The sequence below is a fragment of the Orycteropus afer genome, unplaced genomic scaffold (assembly GCF_000298275.1).
Source record: "Orycteropus afer afer isolate SDZICR_OR568_19922 unplaced genomic scaffold, OryAfe1.0 scaffold00232, whole genome shotgun sequence".
Classification (NCBI taxonomy): Eukaryota; Metazoa; Chordata; class Mammalia; order Tubulidentata; family Orycteropodidae; genus Orycteropus; species Orycteropus afer.
The window spans coordinates 5044195-5059425 of NW_006921819.1; the positions used below are offsets into that span (position 1 = coordinate 5044195).

Here is a 15231-nt window from a genome sequence, read left to right on the forward strand (position 1 = left end):
TGTTATGTGCCATCGAGTCAGACTTGACTCATAGCGACCCCTCCTTGGGTTTCCAAGGCAGTATCACTATGGAAGTAGATTGCCCAACCTTCCTTCCAAAGAGTGGCTGGTGGGTTTGAACCACCAGCCTTCTGGTTAGCAGTCAAGTGCCTTAGGCACTATGCTACCTGATTCCTTAGAGATCTCCATGTGTCTTGGCATCCATCTTAAGCCATCTTTCCCTCTGTTAGCTTGTTTAATCTCCTTTTATATCTCAAAAGAAATTGACCCAAGATACACCCTACACTAATCCTGTGCCTCATTAAAACGACAAAGACAACCCATTCCCAAATGGGATTATAACCTTAGGCATAGAGATTAGGATTGACAACACATATTTTGGGGGACATATTCAATCCATAACACCTACCCAGCATGGTAGTTGAGACTTGAATGAAACGTGTCTAAAAGACTTTGAATGCGGCCTAGCATATAATAACCAAAAACCTGTCATCATTGAGTCAACTCCAACTTGTGACAATTACATGTATGTCAGAGTAGAATTCTGCTCCATGGGACTTTTATTGGCTAATTCTCTTGGAAGTAGATTTCCAGCCCTTCCTTCCAGAGCACTGTGGATGGACTCATACCTCCAACTTTTCAGTTAGCAGCCAAAGACGTTAACCACCTGCACCACCCCAGGACTCCTGGAATATAATAGGCACTCAATAAATGCCAAGTGTCCTCTTAGATTATGTTTAGTTGTTGAGGTTGTTGCCAGTGAAAGACACAGACTCCATGATGGGTTTTTAATGAAGTTGAGTTTCTGCTAGAGTCTAGAAGCCATTCCTAACTAAAAGTTAGTACAGATCCACATGGAAGAAAGATTGGGCAATCTACTTCCGTAGTGATACTGCCTCCGAAACCCAAGGATGGGTTGCTATGAGTCATATTTGACTTGAAGGCAGTGAGTTTGTTTTTTGTTTATAGATCCACAAAGACTTTCAACTTGATATCCCCTAGGCACTTGACATAAGAAATAAAGGACCTATTAGCTCATTCTGTTGACATAGGGACAAAGTTGAGTAGGGGTACTTTAAATCAATCAGAAGTAAATGCATTAGAAACTCATTTAAAATGGTTACTCTCCTTTTTCTAAGAGTTGTCTGATTACAGTAGCAGACATTATTCAATCTGTTCCCATAAAAGTTACATTAAGCATTTGCTTATGTTCAGTCTTCTTTGGGGCTCACAAAGCAGTAATGCAAGTTAATAAAATAACTGAAATGAGTAAGGAAATACAGGAAAATGAAGGCAGGAACAAGAGAGTTGTTTGGAACTAGGTGCCAATCTGCACACAGTATGTGAAGGAACACCCCATGCAACAGTGACCTCTAAACCTGACCCCTCAGCTTTCGAACATCCAGTTTAGTAATACAAGTAAAAATAGCAAGGAAGATCCATAAAATTAAAAACTAGTAATAAAATGAGCATTTGCTTGAAAGATGCAAAACAATAAAAAGCCCCTGATACTGAAATTGTTGTTGTTGTTAGGTGCCGTTGAGTCACCTCCGACTAACAGCAACCCTGTGTATAACAGAACAAAACACTGCCCAGTTGTCCGTCATCCCACCATCCTCACAAACCTTGCTATACTTGAACCTGTCATTGCAGCCACTGTGTCAACCCATCTCATTGAGGGTTTTCCCCTTTTTTGCTGACCCTCTACCTTACCAAGCATGATATCCTTCTCCAAGAAATGTTCCCTTCTAACAACATGACGAAAAGTAGGTGAGACGAAGTCTGGCCATTCTCACTTCCAAGGAGCATTCCAGCTGCACTTCCTCCAAGACAGATTTGTTCTATTCTTCCAGCAGTCCATGGTATTTTCAGTATTCTTCACCAGTACCATAATTCAAACACATCAACTCTTCCTAAGTGTTCTTTATTCATTGTCCAACTTTCACATGCATAAGAGGCACTGAAAATACCATGGCTTGGGCTAGACTCACCATAGTCTTCAAAGTGATATCTTTTCTTCTTATCACTTTAAACAGGTCTTTTACAACAGATTTGCTCAATGCAATACGACATCTGATTTCTAGACTGCTGCCTCCATGGGTGTTGATTGTGGATCCAAGTAAAAGGAAATCCCTGACAACGTCAATCTTTTCTTCATTTATCATGGTGTTGCTTATTGGTCTAATGGTTAGGATTTTTATTTTCTTTATGTTGAGGTGTAATCCATACTGAAAATGGTAGTCTTTGATCCTCATCAGTAAGTACTTCAAGTCATTTTCACTTTCAGCAAGCAAGGTTGTGTCATCTGCACATTCCACGTTATTACTGAGTCTTCCTCACATTCTTCTTCATATAGCCCAGCTTTTCATATAGTCCAGCTTCTCAGATTATTTGCTCAGCATACAGATTGAATAAGGTGAAAGGATACATGCCCTTCCTGATTCCAAGTCATGCAGTATTCCCTTGTTCTCTTCAAATGACTGCCTCTTGGTCTATGAACAGGTTCCTCTTGAGCACAATGAACTTTTCTGGAATTCCCATTCTTCATAATGTTTTCCATAATTTGTTATGATTCACACAATTAAATGGCTTTGCATAGTCAATAAAACACAGGTTTTTGGTATTCTTTCCTATCAGCCAAGATCTATCTGACATCAGCAGTGATATCTCTTGTTCTATGTCCTCTTCTAAATCCTGCTCGAATTTCTGGAAGTTCCCTGTCAATATACTGCTGCAACTGTTTTTTAATTATCTTCAGCAAAAGTTTACTCATGTGCAATATTAATGATATTGTTCAATAATTTCCATATTCTGTTGGATCACCTTTCTTTGGAGTAGGCACAAATACCAATCTCTTCCAGTCAGCTGGCTGTCTTCCAAATTTGTTTGCATAAATGAGTGAGCTCCTTGAGTGCTGCATCTGTTTGTTAAAGCATCACAATGGGTATGCCGTCAATTCCTGGAGCTTTGTTTTTCGCCAATTCCTTCAATGCAGCTTTGACTTCTTGATACCATTGGTTCTTGATCATATGCTACCTCCTGAAATGGTTGAATATCAACCAACTCTTCTTTATCCAGTGACTCTGTGTATTCCTTCCATCTTCTTTGGATGCTTCCTGCATTTTACATTTTTCCCATGGAATCCTTCAGTATTTCAACTCGAGGCTTGAATTTTCTCTTCAGTTCATTCAGCTTCAGAAATGCCAACCGTGTCCTTCCCTTTTGGTTTCCTAACTCCAGGTCTTTGCACATTTCATTATAATACTTTACTTTGTCTTCTCCAGCTTCCCTTCAAAATCTTCTGTTCAACTCTTTTATCTCATCATTTCTTCCATTCACTTTAGCTACTCTCCATTCAATAGCAAGCTTCAGAGTCTCTCTTCTGACATCCATTTTAGTCTTTTCTTCCTTTCCTGTCTTTTTAATGATCCTTTGCTTTCTTCATGTATAATGTTCTTGATGTCATCCTACAACTCATCTGATTTTCAGTCAGTGATATTCAGTGAGTCAAAATGATTCTTCAAATGGTGTCTACTTTCAAGTGGGATATAATCAAGGTCATATTTTGGCTCTGTGGACTTAATTTTCTTCAGCTTCAACTTGAACTTGTATATGAGCAATTGATGGCCTGTTCCATAGTCAGCTCCTGGCCTTGTTTTGACCAAAGATACCGAGTTTCTCCATTGCCACTTTCCACAGATGTGGTCAATTTGACTCCTGCATAATCCATCTGGCAAGGTCCACATGTATAGCCACCATTTATGTTGTTGAAAAAAGGCATTTTCAATGAATAAGTTGTTGGTCTTACAAAATTCTATCATGTGCTCTCTGGCCATATCATCAAGTCCATATTTTCCAACTACCTGTGACTTTCCTTTGTTTCCAGCTTTCACATTCCAATCACCAGTAATAATCAGTGCATCTTGATTGCATGTTTGGTCAATTTCAGACTCCAGAAGTTGGCAAAAATCTTCAGTTTCTTCATTTTCGGCTTTAGTGTGTGGTACATAAATTTGAGTAATAGTAGTATTAACTGGTCTTCCTTGTAGGCTTATGGATGTTATTCTTTCACTAACAGCATTGTACTTCAGGATAGATCTTGAAACATTCTTTTTGACAATGAATGAGATGCCATTCCTCTTCAATTTGTCATTCCTAGCACAGTAGACCATATGATTGATTTAAAATGGCCAATACCAGTCTATTTCAGCTCACTTATACTGAAATTAGAGAGAGGTATTTCTACAGACCATCTGTTGCATATAGAATTGTGTCCCCAAAAAATGTGTGTCAACTTAACTAGGTCATGATTCTCAGTATTATGTAATTATCCTCCATTTTTTTGTTCTGATGTAATTATCCTATGTGTTGTAAATTCTAATCTCTATGATGTTAATGAGGCAGGGTTGGAGGCAATTATGTTAATAAAGCAGGCTACTGTATACAGGATTAGGTTTTATCTTGAGTCAATCTCTTTTGAAATATAAAAGAGATTAAATAAACACTGAGATCAGAGGGACCTCAGTAACAGCAAGAAAAGAAGAACCAGGAGCAGAGTTTGTCCTTTGGACCCCCAGGATCCCTGCACTGAGAACCTCCTAGACCCAGGGGAGGACTAAGTCCCAGGCATGTGTAGATCTCCAAGGAACTCTGGGCTCACTGATGCTGAAATGAGAATAAAACCTTCCAACAGAGAAAGAAAGCATTCCCCTTGAGCTAGTGTGCTGAATTTGAACTTCTAGCCTCCTAAACTGTGAGAGAATAAATTTCTGTTGGTTAAAGCCATCCACTTGAGTTGTTACTGATATAGCAGCACTAGATAACTAAGGCAGAATAGGTTGTATCTTGAGCAAATCCCTTTTGAGTAATAAAGAGATTAAACAAGCAAGTAGAGATCAGAGGGGCCTCAGTATGACCAAGAAAGAAAAACTAGGAGCAGAGCAGCTTTTGGACCCAGGGTCCCTACTCTGAGAACCTCCTAGACTCAGGGAACTACTGATGCCCAGACACATGGAGATCACCAAGGAATGTCATGACTATAGAGGTTGGAAGGAGACAATAACCTTCCCCCAAAGCTGCCAGAGAGAAAGCCTTCCCCTAGGGATAGCACCCTCAATTTGAGGTTTTAGCCTCCTAAACTGTGAGAATTTGTTTGTTAAAGCCATCCACTTGTCATATTTCTGTATAGCAGCACTAGGTATCCAAGACACCATCCTAGAAAGATGTTTTGTCATGAACATAAGGAATAGCATTTTGCATTCAACCCAGTGACTCTGCCCATGTGCTTGGTAGGACAGCCATTAATACAACTGGGACCCAGTACGACTCAAGGATAAGAAAAATAGTTCTGCCTAGAAGCCAAGTGTGTCAGCTGTCACTGTGATTCCAAACAAACTTGACAATACTCATGGCAAGAGATAATACGTTTGTTTTTTATTTTGATTTAAAAAATGAAAAATAAATCCCAGTGTTAGTATAACCAAAAAGTTATTGTACTATATGGACAAAGAAATTATAAGTTCCTTAAGTGTCATAAGTTTATTTCCATTTTGAAGCAGTCATCAAGAATTTGTACACAAGAAAAGTTAACTGTTACTCATCTGAGAATTCTAAGATCTGAATATACTTAAAATACAAGTATATTCAGACCTATACACAGCAGTACTTAAAGGAAAATATTATGAATATGAAATGAAGTGGTTAGATATTAAAAAGCAACATAATGTTTTAAGAATTTAAAGGCCTGCTTTTAAAAACTAGATTTAAATTTGGTATTCTGATTTTTTGTATTCTATATATAATACAACTCGAACCCCTTTGACTAAGAGTACCATATATGTTCATGTATTTCAGTTGCTAAATAAACGAAGGTCACAAGGTGATTCTTATTTTAGTAATACAGAAAAATTAATAAATGTCACTTAGTAATTTTATTTTTTTGCCATCAATTTCTGTATAATCACAGGTATCAAAAACAGGTTACATTTCACTGTGAATCACCCTTGTTTTTTAAACACTCATACACTGCAATTGTTTTCGTTGAGTATTATTCATCTTAGTTAATAATGAAGGCATAATGTTATTCTTCATATTTATTTACCAGTTGTTCTAACTAATTGACAAGAATCTTAGCCTGGCTCTGGACAAATCTTCAACTATAGCTAATGAAGCTGCACTGACTGATTGGAGAGTTAATGATTTTACTTAATTATGTATTTGTTTGTTTAGGTATTTGTAGTTGAGATAAATGTATTGTGGCTGTTTTTTTAAAAAAGGCTTCTCTTTTAGAAATGTTAAAATACTTAAAGATAAAATTATATGATTTCCATCAAGATAATAAAGGAGGGAAAAAATTAGTATGATACAGATGAAAGAAAATTGGCTTTGTGTTGATAGATGTTGAATCTGAATAATAGCTACATGGTGTATGTTTGTTTGGGGAGGGGGATTCTCTTTCCTTTTGTACATGTTTGACATTTTCCCTGGTAAAAGTTAAAAAAATGATGGCAGTAGCAACCCTGGGATTTTCCGTAAAGGTTTTAGAACCTGTTAACAAAATGGCAAATGTTTATTAATATATGTATGTGTGTGTGTATATGCCATGTTGTTGTTGTTGTTATGTGCCGTCGAGTCAGACTCAACTCATAGGCTCACAGCAACCCCTCCTTGGGTTTCTGAGGCGGTATCACTATGGAAGTAAATTGCCCAACCTTCCTTCCAAGGAGTGGCTGGTGGGTTTGAACCATCAGCCTTCTGGTTTGCAGTCCAAGTGCCTTAGGCACTATGCTACCAGAGCTTCTATATATGCCATATATACCATAATAACAATAATAATTAGTAAGCATTATGAGGACCTAGCTATATTCTATCCAGCATCTTTATCTTTACCTGTTAGGAAGTAGACGTGAAAAGAGATTGTTGCCCTTGTGTTTCTTTGGTGTTATCCAAAGCATCTATTTTAAAATCATTATGCACACAATTCCTGTTTTACCATTACTGTCAACCCATACCCCAGAAATTATGTATCTTAATTTCAGGTTCAAGTACTCCTCTGAATACTGTTTGAAAGGTTTCGTCTCAGACCTAGAGTTTTGTGCCTAATGAAGTGGTTAGAATCCTTACCAATGGATCTTCTCTACATGCAGATTAAGGCTTATCCCATGAACTAAATTCACATTTATAGTTTTGACAGTTGGGTTTCTAATTGTGGAATAACAATGTAATTTCTTGAGTTTACTGACTTCCAGATATCCCCATGAATATTGGCTGTGTTGTTTTATCAAGGTACCTTGTACTTGATCCCCTCTGCTTTGTTTTCCAGTTAAGAGTGGACTTACTAAGTTACTTTTCAACGTTTAATAGTGATTTCAAAAGGGGCTCTGGTAGCATAGTGCCTCAGGACTGCTAACCAGAAGGCTGGCAGTTCAAACCCACCAGCCACTCCTCAGAAGGAAGGTTCGGCAATCTACTTCTTTAGCGATACTGCCTTGGAAACCCAGGGAGGGGTCACTATGGTCGGGTCCGACTCCATGGCACATAACAAGAACAACTGATTTCAAAAAAATCCAGTAGATAATTAGAAACAGAACATTTGATGTATGTAATAATGATGGTAGTATAGCATCAGGATTAACAGCACATGTAGTGTTTGGGGTAAGGTAGACCTACCCCTCCAGTACCAGCTATATATCCTTGGGAGTTTCAATACTGCTCTGAAGATGCACAATAATAGCCACCTCTTTGGGTAATTGTGAGACATAACAGATTATATGTCTTAAAATATTTTGCACAGAATCGTCAACAAAATAAGAGCTACAAAATAACTAACTAAAAAGAAGGGATTAGTATATTATCAAGGTCCTTATTGTGATCTGGTAAAGCCCTGTGGCGCAGTGTTTAAGTATACGACTGCTAAACCAAAGGTAAAACCAAAACAAAACGTCCAAACCAAAACCAAACTCACTGCCATCAAGTAGATTCTGACTCATAGTGACCTCCTTTGGGTTTCCCAGGCAGTAAATCTTTACAAAAGTAGATTGCCCAGTCTTCCTCCCGCACCATGGCTGGTGGGTTTGAACCACCAGCCTTCTGGTTAGCAGTCAAATTCACAAGCCACTCCCAGGAATAATAATGTGGCAGTCTGCTTCACAAAGATTTATAGCCTTAGAAACCCTGTGGGACCTTTCTGTGTGGGAATGGCCTTGACCTACAATGGATTTGGGGTTTTGTTAGTTTGTTTTGGTTGATTTATTGTGATATGTAGGAAATTAACACAAAATGATTTGAAGGAAATGAGAAAACAACAGGAGTGAAAGGAGTGAGACTGAGGTCCCAAAGAGTGCTGAGAAGCTCCCTCCCCGGGGAGTTCTGTGTTGGGGAGCTGTGGGACGGACACTTTCCCAAAGGGGGCTGCTGAAAGACAAGGAGGAATTTTGGTATTTATGCAGGTGGGAACCTTGTGGGTTCCTGAGCAAGGGTTCCCATTAATTATTCCTGATGCTGAAATACCTGTCCTTCTCAGGACAGATAACACAAAGGTTAGGTGCACACTGCCTGCTTTCCTCCTCTCTGCTTTGCTTACCTCTGGCTGCCCCTGGCAAACCTCATGCCCCAACCCCACCTCCAGTGTCTGTTTTTAAAATGAATTGAAAATCAAGGATTTCTGACTCAAGCCTCAGTTTCCTCACTTGTATAGTGGAGATAAAAACACCTGTATGGCAAGGTTGTTGGACAGTCAGCAGCTGGTCCTTGTGCACTGTTCTACAGGCCGGTCATTCAGGTTCTACTCAAAAGCCTGTGCTGTTGCTTGCTTGCTGAACTCTAACTCCACACTAGAATCCTAGAATCAATTTCTTGTGGTTTTTAGGCCTGGTGACTGACCATAGCCCAGGTGAGCAGAATGTTGAGCAACTATAAGGCACCACATAAACAAAGACTTGCCATGATTTCTTTCCCCCTTCTTGCAATGATATGGCCATTCTTAATTCTTAAATTCTCACTGCAGTCCAGTTGATTCTGACTCATAGTGACTCCTCCTTGTGTTTGTAAGGCAGTACCTCTATGGAAGCAGATTGCCCAGTCTTCCTTCCAAGCTGGTGGGTTTGAACCTTCTGGTTAGAAGTCAAATGCCTTAGGACTATGCCACTGGAGAAACCACATAAAGGAACTCAAACAAACAAACAAAAAAAATTGTTTTAATTGACCTGGTTTATTTAGACCGGTCTCTAATTTTAGGAGCTCTGGTGGCATAAGGAGCTCTGGTGGCATAGTGCCTAAGACTTTGACTGCTAACCAGAAGGTTGAAGGTTCAAACCCACCAGCCACTCCTCAGAAGGAAGGTTGGGCAATCTACTTCCGTAGTGATACTGCCTCCCCAAGGAGGGGTTGCTATGAATTGGATCCGACCTGAGGGCAGTGCATTGCATTGTGTCGCGTTTGCTAATCTTGGTCATTTTTTTTTTTTTTAATTACCATTTAGAAATGATTATCATGGATAATTCTTACATGACCTTTATAAAATTTATTATCTATGGTTCCCATGTTTGAGTAAATCTGGTGAAATTTATTTTTATGTATAATAAATTTATCATATGGAGAGAAAGCATGTGCCCCAGAGATAGCAACAAGCAGGCATGAGATTTGGGGCAGGAGGAGGGAGTATCTGTGCTTGTGTGTGTGTCTTGGTCTGGCTTTTTGAACAAAGTACAGGTTTCCTCTGCTATTTGAAAGTACAATGCTCCTATGAAACCTCTCAAGGTTTATTATATAAATGATATAAAGCTAAAAAGCAATCACCATTAATATATATGAAAAAAAATTTTGAGTGTTTCCAGACCCAAAAAATAACCTACCAAATCATACATAAAACCTAACATAACACTATGGTAGAGTGTTCACAGAAGCAGTTCAAAGCTTTAGAAGCTTGATGCTGAGATGCTGAGTGTAGTTCCTGTGAAAGGAGTTTGGCAAGGACTCCTGCTGCTCAGGGTACATGCTACCTCTTTAATAGCTCTCAGCAAAACAAAATTAGAATGCTAATTTCACTTTTTGCCTTTTTTCCTAAAAGCAAATATCCTCTTCAGATTTCTTTTGATTGGTGAAAACAGGTACTAATATAGTTCTTTCATAAAAGTGAAGTGACATAAGGAGAACTTTCAAAGCAGAGGATACTTACAATTGTTAAGAAAGTCTACAAACTCCTCTAGGGGATTGATGGGAGCCGCAGTGGGATTCCAGCCAAAAAAAAACCCATACTCACTGCCATGGAGTCAATTCCAACTCATGGCAACCCCTCCTTGGGTTCCAAGGCAGTATCTCTATGGAAGTAGATTGCCCAACCTTCTTTCCGAGGAGTGGCTAGTGGGTTTGAACCGCCAGCCTTCTGGTTAGCAGTCGGATACCTTAGGCACTAGACCACCAGAGCTTCTGGGAGATTCCAAAAGGAACTTAAATCTTGGAGACAAGATAGAAACTGAGGGGTTAAAGATGGTTCCTGATGCAAAGGAGTCAGAATTGGATTTACTGAGAAACTAATAAAGATTAAGCTCAGGGCCCTTCACTTTTATGCACCTTCCATGGTCTTGTGCCCAATTTTATATTCATAATTTTCTTTTCTTTCTTCAAAAAATGTCTCCTAATTATATAAGCATCTGGTCCCACAATACTTGAATCCACTTTTGTATTGAACTGTGAATCTAAGAAAATGTGCCAACCCTTTTCTTTCCTATGCAAAGAATCCATGATGATTCTTAGAAAATATGGTAGCCATAATTACTTTAAAGGCAAGAATCTTCTGCTAAGTGACTGATGTTGGGAAGGGTATAAATATTCTAACAAATATTTTGTGGAAACTTATGTAACTTCTGTTAGTTTTAGCAACCATCTATAGTCATTTGCTTCCATAACACTGTTATTACATTTTGGTAATTGAAGACATATGAAGTCATCATAATCCACCTTTTGCTTTGAGATGAGTAAAGGTCTTGTTTCAGAAGATGAAGTCAAGTTCTGTAACCGCATGGCTATCGAGTAAGCCAACAAGCATAGTTCCCACTTATCTCAAATTTTTAAAAATACCCAAAACCAAAACCAAACCCACTGCCATTGAGTCGATTCCACCTCATAATGCCCCCATTGGGTTTCCAAGCCTGTAAATCTTTATGCAAGGAGATTGCCCCATCCTTCCCCTGTGGAGCAGCTGGTGGGTTTGAACCACCAACCTTCTGTTAGCAACCAAATGCCTTACTCAGTACAGCACCAAAGTGCCTTAAAAAATACCAGAGAATAATAAATTACTACAAAAGCATATAATTCTAAAGTTTCCTTTTCTGAACCAAATTGAATCCATTTTCTCAACCATGTCTATTCATAATCATGGCTTACACAGAAAATTTAGAAATAATAGCTAAGACAAGTTACTGTCTAATATGCATATTTTTTAATTGCTAAAGTAGTAGTTCAACTAGTTAAGTTACTTAGTGCTAAAAAATTTTTAATTGTGCTGTTAGTTGCATTTAGTGTGAAAAAAGTCATGAACCTTTGACTTACAATTTTTATTTTGGGGAACTTTCTGGATTGATAAAAATGCTTTATAACTTGACTAATGATAATACAGACATTTATATTTTTCATCCAACTGTACATAAAACTTGTACACTTTACTTTGTGTTAACTATACCTCTACTAAGAAAAAAACAATTACTTGCTACCTGCAAATTGTTTTTCTTTTTACTTTAAACTTTCTGAAAGATTATTGCACATGTGTTTTTTTATTTGTAACTTTTTCAAATTTTAGGAATTTTTTGACCATGTGAAAAAGCTCTGGGATGATGAAGGTGTGAAGGCATGCTTCGAGAGATCAAATGAATACCAGCTGATTGACTGTGCACAATAGTAAGTTTGTTTTTATGCACATTATACATCTCTTTGAAGAGTATGGTTGTGTTCATAGTGATGTGCTCCTCCCTATATTAAGTAAGATGCAAATAATTAACATCTTACTATAAATACCAGCTTTAAAAATGAGACATGTTTAGAAGATGAAACATTGAAAATCCACCTTGTTCTCATTATTGTTTTCAGTTCTATTTATTTTTTCTTTCTGTAGAGTCATGGACATATTTGTAAATTATAATGTGCTTAAATATTCATTATTTTTTTTTAATTTTGGAGCTTGTTGTTGTTGTTAGGTGCAATCAAGTTGATTTAGACTCATAGTGACCCCATATGATTGAGTAGAACTTTCCATAGTGTTTTCTAGGCTGTAATCATTACAGGAGCAGATAGCCAAGTGTTTGTCCCTCAGAGCCATTGGGTGAGTTCAAACCACCAACCTTTTGATTAGCAACCAAGTGCTTAACTATTGCACTACCAAGCTCAGGCTCATCACCATCGAGTCAATTCCAACTCACAGCGACCCACATTTGGTTTCCAAGGTAGTAAATCTTTATGGAAATAGATTGCCCCATCTTCCTTCTATGGAGCATATGGTGGGTTTGAACTGCCAACCTTCTAGTTAGCAGTCACATGCCTTAAGCTCTACACCACTACTCCTTAATTTTGGAGCAGGGACCCCCAAATTAAAAATTTTAAATAATATCAGCATTTGCATCAAGCCCAGGTTCTTAATTAAAATTATAAGTGATTCTCCCATGCACAACAGAAGTAGACTACAGCCTTAAAAAATAGAAGGTAATTAATACAGTAATATTTGATTAAAAAGTTTAATAAAGAGAAATAAAGGACTCTGGTGCCTAAGTTGAAACACATATTTGAAATATGAAACACATATTTTTCTATTTTCTCCTGCATTCTATTACTATTAGGGAATAATGGTTCCCAGAAAAATGTTAACTAACTAATATGTCTACATGTTACTGTTTGACATGTTTTATGTAACTCTTTGGACAGCAAAAAAAAAATGAGCAATTTTACATTTTAAATCTGTGAACTCTAAAAACTCATACTTAAAGGAAGAGATTTCATAGTATAAAATACGGGAATTCACGTTTTTGGGACTAATGAAGCTACACAGTGATTATCCAACAAGGAGAAGGCAGTGTGTGGCTGTGCCCCTCTACCCATACATATCCTGACCCCAAAGTGGTTCTGATTCCATCACCCACTGTGATGGGATACAGAAAGGTACCTCACTGCACATTTTGCAGCATGAGCCAGCATGGGGTTTTGGGTAAATGGAGGAGTGATCCTAAAGGAGTCAAAGTGGTGGGGTCAGCCCCTACCAGGTGCTAAAGGCCACACCAGGAGCTAGGATGCTGTCCCAAAGGCAGGGAGCAACCATTGCAGCAAATGAGTGAAGTGACTCATGCCAGGTATAGGGGTAGCCCTGGCTGCTGTTGGGGGGATGAAAGGAAAAGAGGGGCTGGCAGTGGGGGCACAGGAGAGGAGCTGGAGATCAAGGTGGGTAGGAAAGCGAGAAAGGTGGCTCAAGGATAACAACTGGGCAGATAATGGTATCTTTATTGAAGTGGAGCAGCAAGGAGATGATGGCTTTGTAGATAGGACAGGGGAGGACATCTAAACAGAGATATAAGCAGGCAGTTAGTTAATGGGAGCTTGGGGACCAGAAGAGAAGGATGACACAATGTGGGTGTTATCAGCCCACTGGTGATGTGCAGAGCCCTGGAAATAGACCAACCCACTGGAGGCGAGTATATAGACAGGAGAGGGGCCTGAACCAAGATAGTTCAGTGTTCAGAAATTGGTTTCAGGAGGAAGAGCCTAAAAACATGCCAGAGAGGAGGGTGGGGAGAGAGGAGTATCAGGGAAGACAAAAGAGGGTATATCGGAAGGAACCTGCCGGGAGGTGGAAGGGAAGAAGGCTGTGAGTTATTAGAGTGCACTTAACTTCCTTCAACTGCTGCCAAAATGGGCTACACTGCCCCACTCAGCAAGCATCAGTGACTACCACCCACACTCAGAGACCAAGACCCTGCCCTAAAACCAAAACAAAACCAAACTCACTGCTGTCTAGTCATTTCCAACTCACAGAGACCCCTCTTTGGGTTTCTGAGGTGGTAGCTCTGTAGAACTAGATTGCAGGGTTTGAACTGCTAGCCTTCTGGTTAGCAATCAAATGCCTTAGGCACTATGCCACCAGAGCTCCCAAACTCTGCCCTTGTACACAATAAAAATGTATTATAGGACATTTTTATTTAATGTATTATAGGTCTTAATGTATTATAGGTCTTAGCACATTACATTAATTATATAAATGTAATATAATACATTTAATGCATTATAGGTCTTACCACAGACCCGCATCAAACACCCGAATATCAGCACAGAAAGTTTCAATGATCTTCTGTTGTATATGCTAAAGAGATTGTTGACTTATAAAAAGTTTAATTAACTAGTAAAGTATTTTAAAACTTCCAGTTTCCCATTATGCTTTACAGTTCTTTCAAGCCTTGCCTTAAGTCAACACTCTCTCTTTAAATTGGCTATGCCCTTTACTTTACATTTGTGAAAATGTTTTTATGGTTAGTCTCATGTCATTTAATAATAGTCATTTTCATTCCATGATGGGTCTACTAACTCCTTAAGAACAAGACCTACTTAGAGTGTGGTCTCAGGTGGCAATAGTACCTGGTGGCACTAGTACACAGCCTGAAGCAAAGAGCATTTGAATTTGTTCCTCTTGCTCTCACTCACTCTTTCGCCAACATTTCATTTCATAATCATTTAAGTCACAACAAAATTAGGTTTTAAATTACAGTGTTGTGTAGGGTTGGGTGAGGAAATGGAAATAAACTGCTTAATGGAGAAGGGGTTTTACTTTGGAGTGATGTAAATAGTTTGGAACTAGATAGAGATGGTAGTTGCACAACATGAATGTGCTAAATGCTACTGATTTGTTCACTTTAAAATAGTTAACTTTATGTTACATGAATTTTACCTTAAGAATTTTTTTAATCATAATGTTTTAGAGGTGGCAAGGATATACCAGTACAATGCTAGCAACTGGGATTTCTAGCATAGTTCATAATAATATTCAAATGCATATTGCATTTGAAGTTGATGTTTCTGTCACCCTTTTCCAGTATTTCTTCAGCAAAGTCCAGCCTTGGGAGAATACCATAGTGCTGTTCAATGTTGTATTAAGAAATTGTCTTTTTTTATTATTATTTATTGTGATTTGGGTGAAGATTTACAGAGCAAATTCACTTTCCATACAGCAGTTCACCTATACTTTGTCTCATGTCATTGACC

General features: G+C 38.4%; 1 protein-coding gene across 1 annotated transcript in view; it reads left to right on the plus strand.

Moving 5' to 3' along the window:
* The window catches only part of GNAL (G protein subunit alpha L), a 158958-nt gene that overhangs the window by 89637 nt on the left and 54090 nt on the right, over positions 1 to 15231 (plus strand). The window contains exon 5 of the mRNA XM_007948918.2: positions 11795 to 11892. Coding sequence (XP_007947109.1) covers positions 11795 to 11892 — 98 coding nt within the window. The remainder of the gene's footprint in view (positions 1 to 11794; positions 11893 to 15231) is intronic.